Genomic DNA, 10,194 nt, shown 5'->3' with positions numbered 1-10,194 from the left:
CTTGTTCGCTTGATTCGTTTCAGAAGAATAATCCAAATCGCCCTCATTCAACTGATTTGAAGTTGAATCATTCATTATTTTGATAGCCTATTGAAATCTAAAGAAGATAAATTCACGGATCGAATAAAAAAATGAAAAAGAATAGGAGAAAAAATGACGAACAACGGAGAAGAACAACAAACAGAAGAGAAGAAAAAAAAGAAGAAGAACGAACGAGTAACAGAGATTATATATCTAAAAATTACAATGCAAAAATCATGAACGTTAAAAAAGTTTTACGTAATTTTGCACGGCGTATTTTACATAACTTGGGAGAGAGGTACTGTCTAAAAAAAATGCTTCGATGACTTGGTTAAATTTTTTGCATGATGTGGAGCATTATTGATATTCTAAATGTATTATAAAAAAAATATCTAAATATCCCGCTTTAATACATAAGAGGGAAACCCCCCAAAATACCACTATCACACTACAAATCCCTAACCTTCTTCCACAGCCCCCAGTCTCGCTGTGTCATACACTAGAACGACAGTCACTTCTATCTCCAGCGTCGCTGCCTCCTCTCATCTGGTCTTCTGTCCCTCTCTCCGCTGCTGCTTTGCTCTCTTCTCACCCAGTCTCGGTTACTACGTCTATACTCTCGCTCTAACCTCCGCACACCGCCTGCAAACTATGCTGCTGGCACCGCAACGAATACCTCCTCCTTCAGAAACTTAGGTATGCGTTCTCGTTCTTCATGTTCTATTAGCTGTCCTTTCTCTTTCTGTAACCTAATTTGTAGATATTTTTTTTTATTTTATCCGGGTATTCATTTTTTTTCTCTCTTCCTGTGTAAATTCACTAAATTGAATTAATTTACTATTAAACTATGGTATTTTGTATGGTGTTTTGTGTCATTTTCTGGAGTGATAGAAATTTTGCATTAGAATTTCTCTAATGGAATGGGCATTGATGTTGTGTTTCTTCTTCTAATTTTCTGTGCCTCTCTCCATATCTTGATTTCTGATTAGTTGATTATGACTATTGAATATTGATGGCTTAATCGGTTAAGAATATGGATTAGTTGAACACATTGTGATAGAGAGCATCTAAAAACACGTTGTGATGACTAAAAATGATGTTGTGAGTAGTACTCTGATTTTTCATTAGGGAACATGGAATTAATGTGAGTTGAATTTTCGTAGGTACTCCAAGTTGATTTTGGCAGAAGCTACTTGATCGGTTGATCCATCTCTTTACTCCCCTCAATTAGGTTTCCCTTTCAAATAAATGATTCAAATAGTGGAATCATTTTTAATTGTTGTTTTTGTTTTATTTATTTCGTTACTGATTTGATTAATCTAGAATTATTGTTGAATTTGTTGCAAATAGATATTGAAAGTTGGAGCTTCTTTTGACGTAGATTTGGAGTAGTTATGTTTGTGAATTACTGAGTTGGTGCTATCTTATGAAATTATGGCTTGGTTAGAAATATTGATAGGAATGTTGGTTCAATAAAGATAAACCATTTTGGCTTCTATAACTCATAGTAAAAGTAAGCAATATTCATCACGAGTTTTAACTTTTTGTCTTATTTTGGCATATATGTTTAGGTTGCCAGTGCAATTTATCAAATGGATATTAATGGGCATGGCGGTGATGAGGAGAACGTGGGAGATGCTGCAGAAATATAAATATAGTTATAAGAATTTTGCACTCTAACAACACAACAGGTATGAGAAAAAGTTTCTTTTGTTGTTTGTGGTAGAAATCTACCTGATCAGTGAACTCTTACTCTGTCTATGCTTGAGTAAAACAGAAATGCCATTTTAATTTGCATAATCATATATCATCCAATTTTGTTGATTTATTGATGTTAACCAATGAGGGAAACCAAGTTTCTGTTCACTTGGAATGTGCATAACATAATGATTTGTGATTTGTTATGCTCTTCTCTCCAACATTGATTGCTCTGCTATTATTAATACATGTTGTGAATGTGAGTGACAATGGAGTGTTTGTATGAGATATAGGCGATGATGATTAGTAGATGGTAAAACAAATGCAAAACAATGAAGGATAATGTTTGTATAAGATTCAATACCAGATTTCAACAGAACTGTTTTGGATTTCTCACACACTCTTAAATGTTTTTTCTCCCTTCTCAGACTCCCTTTTTATAGGAAAAAATTTTGGTATTTGAATGCAGGTAGCTTAGAATATTTCAATATTTGGGGTGCTATTTTTCCACATTAGCTTTCAAATGCAGCTAGAACAAAGCACATGTGAAGACCAAACTAGTTGGGCAAAGAAAGTGTTGCTGGTCAAATCCTAGCATGTCATTGGAATTTTTTGTATTGTTTTAAGTAGGATAGGAAGTGTATGAATAAAACATGAAGCATAGAATAAATAAAACATTATGCTTGGACATATAACGTACGATGGAGGGAAAATGTTGAAGGATAGTGTGAGAAAGATTGGATCATTGTCTCAAGAGATGACACAAGCTATCCACCTTCTGTAATGTTTGGTCTATTAAGTAATAACGTAGATTTTAAATGAAAATAACAAAAAATGTAAAATTTGTAAATTCTGATTGACTGGTATTCCAATTCTTCTCTTTCTTTTATGCATCCCATTTTACGCCACCACCTTCTCACCGTGCCGTGCCGCTGCACGTTGATGCTGCGCATTCATGGCACGAGAGTGTCGCCTCTGGAGAACTCAGCCTGTGCAAGAATTCAAACATACCCTCCTTGTGCCATCTTGACTCTCTGCGCTGTTGCTGCAGTGTTCCTTCACTTCGGGGCACTTCTTGGAAGCCGATCCCTATTTTCTCTGATACGAATGTCTATTTCATAACTTCCAGCACTGCATCAACTGTTACATTATTGTAATCAATGAATTTGTAGTTGTTGCATTGTGAAAATGTTGTAACAATTAACACTTACATTACATCTTCGCTATTCTTTAATTTATTTATTTATTTTAATATCAATGTATGAGGTGATATTGTTGTATGTAGAATTAGACATGTATTAACTGAATGTGGGACCAGAAAAAAAAGAAAGACGTCCTGGGCTGTGTTTATGATTGATTGGCTTTGTTATGTTCTGTATTTGTTCATGGTTTATATTGAGGTAGTCAATAAATAGCTTGAATTCGTTATCTTCCCATTTACTTGAGTTTGTAAATGAGTTAATGTGAACTCTGAAAGTTGAAATTATCACAAGTTGAGAACATGTTAACAGGGACTTAGTAGAGTGAGATTATGCTGATTGATTAGGTTTGAATTAATGTTTTTATTTATTTCATAATTTGAATTTTGATGCCTTTTTTGTTCTTCTTTCAATACTCCAATCTATTAATGTAATTGTATTTTGTTGAACCAGTGATGCAGTGCCTCTGGCGAAGTCAGTCACACGTTCAAGTTTAACAACTATGCTCACAAACCCTTCTGCTGCTGTGCGAGCTTCCAAGGTAGCCCTTGTGCATAGTTGTGCTCATGCTCGCCGAAGATCTGCTCCCATACCACTTAAGGAGAAAGGGCTGATCATAAGACCTGAGATTTGGTTTGTGAAGGTTGCCGCAACTCTTTTTGTTTGGTCAAACTCATTGGATAGATTTTTTGGTTATTTTAGTGATCATTTAACTCCTCCACTTGCATTAGAGGTTATCAAACGGCTGAACAATCCCACCTTGCGTTTGAAGTTCTTTCACTTTAGTAGGGAAAGGTTGAACATATCTCACACATACTTGACTTATGATGTGCTATTAAGATCCCTTTGTCAAGCAGGCCTTCACAATTCAGCAACATTAATATATAATTGTATGAAATCTGATGGGAAATTGCCTGAGAGTAAGCTGTTAGGATTTTTGGTTTCTTCTTATGCACTGGCAAACAGATTTGATATGTCAAGGGAATTACTTGCTGAATCTCATTCCAATAAGGCACCTGTGAATGCTATTGTTTATAATAGCTTGTTGAATGTATTGGTAAATCAAAAGAAATTAGATGATGCTGTTTGTTTACTCATGGAGCTTATGAGATTGCAACGTCATCTAGAGACCTTCACTTTCAACATTGTAATGCGAGGTTTGTGCAGAGCTGGGGAAATCAATGAAGCTTTTAAGTTTCTCAATGATATGATTAGCTATGGTTGTCAACCTGATATAGTTACATATAACACTCTTATACATGGTTTATGTATAAATAACAAAGTCGATAAAGCACGCGATCTACTAAAAGATGTTTCTTCAAAAACTGATTTTGCCCCCAATGTTGTAGGTTATACAACAATAATATCTGGTTATTGCAAACTGGGTAAGATAGCAGAGGGAACTTCTCTTTTTGATGAAATGGTTGAATCTGGAATTAGGCCTAATACATTTACTTATAATGTGCTTATTCATGGCTTTGCTAAGATGGGTGACATGGCTTCTGCAGTAGCCATGCATGACAGTATGCTTTTTCACGGTTGTCCCCCTGATGTTGTTACCTTCACCTCGCTAATTGATGGATATTGCCGAGCTGGGCAGGTGAATCATGGCTTGGACCTGTGGCATGAAATGATTGCAAGAAATATTTCTCCGAATTTGTATACATTCTCTGTGCTTACTAATGCTCTATGCAAGAGCAATAGGCTACAAGAAGCTCATGACATTTTGAGGCTATTGAAGCAAAGTGAAATTGTTCCACAGCCCTTTATCTATAATCCTGTTATTGATGGATATTGCAAATCTGGGAATGTTGATGAGGCTAATGCAATTGTACTAGAAATGGAGAAGTGCAAACCTGATAAGTTGACATATACCATTCTTATTGTTGGATATTGTATGAAGGGAAGAACACGTGAAGCAATTGGCATCTTTTACAAGATGTTGGAAGCTGGTTGTTCCCCAGATGACATTACTGTTAAAACTTTATGCTCCTGTCTTTTGAAGGCTGGAATGCCTCGTGAGGCTGCTCATATTAGGAAAATTCTATTTGAGAACCAAAGCTTGGGCTTGTCACTGGAAAGATCTTATAATGAAAATATAAATGCAGATATGCCAATTCTGGTTTATTGAAGTTCTAGTTGCAATTAGACTCTGCCTTGCATCATTTTCCCCTGAGAAATACAATCATCTTGTTGCATGTCACTATTTTTGTAGAGATTGTCAAGAGGGGAACTTGAATTGCCAATCCTTCCAACTTTCTGCTGATTCTTTTGAACTTGTGGGTAAGTATGCTTCCCCCCGCTTACTTGTTTTGATAAGCTAACTGTTCAAATGAATGCTGAATTTTTATCTCATCACAAATTGGTTATGTTTTACTAATATATTTATTTGTTATTCTTCTTATCATATAGTGATATTTGATTACTATGTTCATTTAAGAGTTCATTACTAAAGAGCACACTGAAATATTGAACTATAATTGAAAGAAATGGAGATAATTGTAATGTGGAATGTTAATTCTTTGTAACCTCACTGTTTAAAAATTGAAGCCATGCTGGAAATTTAGAAGTATATTAATAGTGAGGATATGCAGAGATGGAAACATGTGAAAAATTGAGCAGGAAGGAAGTTTTTAGGCCTACAATGTTGGTAATAATAATGATGGGAGATGGTCGCCGATAAAATTAATCAGCGCTGTTCTAACCGGTTAGTGTCTATTTGTTGAAGCTTTCCTTTGGTGCATTATCTGTACTTCCTATTAAAAACAAGTAACAACTTTTGTCAGTATCAAGAAAGGATTAATGAAACATTTACCAAAGAAAACGAATAAGTTATCCCTCAAACAAGAGTTAGGTTCTACAGTTTTCAGAGTTTTCATTTTGCTCCTAATAATTTCAAGTATTTACAAATTTTACTTTCAGTCTCTGCGTACTATTGATCCTTGTTGTTGTTATTATTATTATTATTATTTAAGATTTTAGTCTTTTGTCTCTACATTTGCTATTGTTCAGAAAGATTTGGTCCCTATTTTTCATTAAGATTTGTGTTTTACGATTTAATTTATTTTGGTGTTGTTCTTACAGGATCAATAGCTAAATGCGATGAAACTATAAGGCACTAAACCGAGAAAATTATATTGAAAGGACCAAAACTGAAATTTGATGCAACTATATGGACCACATAGATTCCTTCCAAAACTTTTCTAAAGTTGGTTAGATACATGATACAAAGGTGATTGTCCAATAAAATTCCTCAACGTTGTCTAACCCATTTTTTATTGAAAGATTTGCATCCATTTGGTGAAACTTCTTTTGTTAGAACTTGAAAATATTAATTATTATCCTTTTTTCTTTTAAGAAAAAGAAGTAGCAGCTTATATTAGTATCTAGAAATGAAGAAGTAACTCTATCCAAAACTGTTCTTAATTTTTTATGGCCTATAAAGTAGCCACATTTGTTGGACACAGCATATGGGTAAGGTCTGAGTTTTCGTGAACTGACTTCAAATTTTTTGTGTTCTCATGTTGGCACACTGCAAACAGCTATGTTCTACGATTGTTCACCATCTCATGCATTCAAGCAATTGTGAATTCGAGACATAATAAAGCATTTGAGTTGAATAATATTGAGAAGTTAAGTAGGCCCCAATCTTACATTATTGATAAGTGGGATAAAAGAAAGGAGGAAAAATGAAAGGGTATCATGAGTTTGAGTTTCATCCACTATGGAGTTTTGTTGGTTCATAGGGATGAGCTTCTTACAATATTATCCTTTATAATTTTTCTAAAGCAAGTACTATATGGTTGACGTATGGAGGATATAGATTTTAATTTTATTAGGAGGCACATATATTGTAGGTCAACTATGATTCTATTAGAACCTATAACTTCACAAAATTTCTCTACTTTCATGAATGAAGTCAACGGGTTTACTTGCAAGGAATGTCTGAATTGTAGTTTGTAGAACTTGCATTCTATCCTTGTTGCATATTATTATCCATGCTATTTCTGAACTTCAAAGCAATAGGCAATAACCTTTTGTATCTCCATCAAACTTCGAGAACCTGCTGTGGTGCTCATCCATCTCCTATGAAAAATTACAGAATGGTTGATGTTGAGCTGGCTAGCTGATGCTGCTAGCTTACTTTATCTGCTACAATGCAAATTGGGTTACCTTCATATACAGCCCAAGGGAATAAATGTCTCCTTATTCAACCATTTTTAAATGTAACTGTTGGAGCAGCTTTTATTACATGGTTGTCAAACTTAAATGAAAAGTTCCATATACATTTAAAAAAAAAAAATTTGTTAGTGTGAATATTTGTTGCCATGATTGCTGCTTCTAAAATATTTGCATTGCCTGCAGAGATGGAAGCCTAGGGTCCATTTCAAAGGGCATTTAAAGGTGTTATACAGAAGGCTACTCACTAGTCTACTATTTGTTAATTGGAAATGCTATCCCTTGATCAAAGAAAGTTTTTCACCCAGGTGTGGCCTCCTTTACCTTATTTATGAATTGCGATTTTGTTAATGTTTTGCGAACTTCCTCCGTTAAATTTTAAATTTGTTCTTTCGATGGGGCCAAACATCATGTTTTTTATTTCTTTTGATAGGAATCAGAGGACCAAATATATTGAGCCTTATTCATTTATTTATTTATTTTTGGGCGGGGAAGCTGTTAATGTCACCTGTTTCCTCTTCGTTACACTCCATATATGGGCACATTAGGGGTAACAATTTTGATATATGGAGGTAGGATAGGAGAGTGATGCCTCTTTTTTTTTAAACTTATATTACAAAACGTGAGGCTTATGTTTGTATTATTTTAGTTTTTGTCTCCGTACAAGAGAACGCAGTGAATTTTATTTGGTCTTCTGTGGTTAGTTTGGTTCTCCTAAATACATCAAGAATATTCCTTTAATATCAAATTTCATGAAATGATTCTTTTGGAGGTCAAGTTTGTCGCATAAGAGTGATAAGGAAGGATCAATATGATGTCATAGGTTGGCAGTAAATTCAAGGCATAAAATTAGTCATTTTTATACTAATGTGTCATATGTTATCTTCTGTCTTTGTACTTAAATTTGGTATCATTTTTTACATGTCAATCAATACCATATGTAAATCTTTCTTTTTGTTCTGGTACCTTCATATCATTCTTAACAAGTATATAGCTTCTATGAAATTTGCCATAGGTGAATCTTTATATCTATTGTATTTATTTTTATGACCAATTTATTTTCAATTTGATGGGAAAGTACACCTAAATTTGTTGTCCATGCATATCGTTTAGGCCCTAAAACAATGTGAACACCTAGGATAAAGTACCCTCTGGCTAAAATTTGAGCAAGCGCTCAGGAACAACTTTTGCATATGGAAAAGAGATATGTGGCCCGCTTAATTCTTGTCACTGGCCTTACTGATCTTAGCTTGTCCAAAGACAAATGTCTTATTCTAGCTGAATATCACACTTGCACCTTTAGGGAAAATTATGCAGAATTTAGAATTTTGAGTAAACCCTATATTTCATCCCTGACAAAATATGCAGGAACTATTCTTCTATGTTGAGTTGTAGAGTTAAACCTTGCATGGATGAGTTTGATATAAAAAATTCTTCATGGAGCTCAACCACTATATCGTTCTCTCCATACCGAATCTGTGTATTTCCTTATGGCTAAAAAGTCTATACAGAGGAACTAATATGTTTCTTGGCTAGATATAAGTTTGTTACTTTAAAATCTTGAGTCAATTTTACTTTTCTATTCTTTTTAGGGGACAAATTTGGGAATTAGGTGATTTTTAGTTTTAATATTTTCAATGTTTTAAATTTAGCAAAAATCTAATGAGATGGATTGCTTCTCTTTACAGGAATTGTGGTAGCTCCATGGTGTAACATGACAATTGCCTTGCTAATTATGAGTAGGAAAGCTCCCAAGTTGTAGAATTTTATGAGAGCTCTGTAATTGTGATAAAGAAGACAAACTTAGGGTTAAAAAACTAATGGAAGCAAGAAAAGCCCATTCTCCTGGAATCACTTGCGCTCTCCCACTCTGCTTAGTACTTGGAAGTATTTGTAAATTCAAATCGACTAATATTCGTAGTAGGTTATTCGATTGCAGAATAAAAATAATGCGGTTGAGTTTCTGATCTTTGTTCTCTAAATTTGTACACACCAATCAAATTTTGCTCTCAAACTATTTTGGTTACGCCATATACAAACATGAATTGTGGTTAGGAGAGGCATTCAAATTACTTTTAGCTACTTACTCACACAAGGTGTCTTAAACTTTTTGTATAACACATTTCATAATGTTGCACGAAATTTTTAAATTTGTATTCGTTAAATAACGTTGATTTTTGGACAGATTTGTTCCTCATGACATCGTCACTTTGTTTTCCCATTTTATTCCTTCGAGAGACATCAAACGAAACTTATCTCTACATCTCTATTTTCTTTGACCTTAACAAAATAACTCATCACATCAGATCTCAATTGTCGATTCCTGCTATCGCTGTCGAAGTTGCCATCGCCATCTCCCACGAAGGCATTAATTTTTTTGTTTTATTTCCTTTTTAAATCAATTTTTAGTTAAAACCGGTTCAGATATTGTCTTGAAAAACTTTCTGAGGATAAAGCCAAGTATTCAAGAAGGAAATTCGAACACAATATAAACAACAAACTTTGAAGTTTGAACGTAAAGAGATAAGGGTTTAAAAGATGATCATTAGTAATATATACTGGTTTGGCCTCAATTGAACGCGGATCGGATCGGACATGACCAAAATTTCGATCTGAGCTGCACTAAAATCTTTGGATCGGATTGGATATATTTGCAAAACACAAAAATACTTTTAAAAGTTTATTTTTATTAAAAAAATATAAATAAAATTTATTTTTTCTATTTTTTTAAATATGTTTACTCTTAAAATAATATTAAATATACTTTTTTAAATAATAAATTATAATAATACAACATATATGATAATTATTAGTTGAAAAAAAAACATAAAAAAATATTTATTTATTTTTTTATTTTTGCGAATACGTGGATATGCGGATCGGATATGCAGATACTTACACAAAATCCGATAAGATTCTATTAGTATGCGGATAAGATCCGATCCGATCCGATAGCCTTACGGATCGAATTCATATCTGCAATTTTTGGATCGGATTCGGATAAACACCGCGGATATGCGGATTAAATCCGATCCATAAACACCCTTTTACATCTACTCCACAAGGCCTCAATGTTTACATCTAGTCCATAAAAAAA

The 10,194-nt window shown here is 33.9% G+C and overlaps 1 protein-coding gene across 6 annotated transcripts; it reads left to right on the top strand.

Moving 5' to 3' along the window:
• Nucleotides 1-467: 467 nt before the first annotated feature.
• On the top strand, nucleotides 468-9,254 carry LOC130941169 (pentatricopeptide repeat-containing protein At2g06000). 6 transcript variants are annotated; one of them, XM_057869584.1, is made up of 8 exons: nucleotides 468-717; nucleotides 1,593-1,712; nucleotides 3,372-5,201; nucleotides 5,513-5,625; nucleotides 6,003-6,150; nucleotides 6,461-7,144; nucleotides 7,284-7,405; nucleotides 8,786-9,254. In XM_057869584.1, the coding sequence occupies exon 3, from the start codon at nucleotides 3,421-3,423 to the stop codon at nucleotides 5,047-5,049; it is 1,629 nt and encodes a 542-aa protein (XP_057725567.1). In that variant the 5' UTR covers nucleotides 468-717; nucleotides 1,593-1,712; nucleotides 3,372-3,420; the 3' UTR covers nucleotides 5,050-5,201; nucleotides 5,513-5,625; nucleotides 6,003-6,150; nucleotides 6,461-7,144; nucleotides 7,284-7,405; nucleotides 8,786-9,254. The 6 variants fall into 6 exon arrangements, with proteins under 6 accessions (XP_057725567.1, XP_057725564.1, XP_057725563.1 ...); XM_057869581.1 differs by having other exon boundaries at nucleotides 6,461-7,405; XM_057869580.1 differs by lacking the exon at nucleotides 6,461-7,144 and having other exon boundaries at nucleotides 8,786-9,252.
• The last annotated feature ends 940 nt before the right edge of the window (nucleotides 9,255-10,194 follow it).

Source organism: Arachis stenosperma, chromosome 7, assembly GCF_014773155.1.
Source record: "Arachis stenosperma cultivar V10309 chromosome 7, arast.V10309.gnm1.PFL2, whole genome shotgun sequence".
NCBI lineage: Eukaryota > Viridiplantae > Streptophyta > Magnoliopsida > Fabales > Fabaceae > Arachis > Arachis stenosperma.
This window is presented reverse-complemented; position numbering and strand designations above follow the sequence as displayed.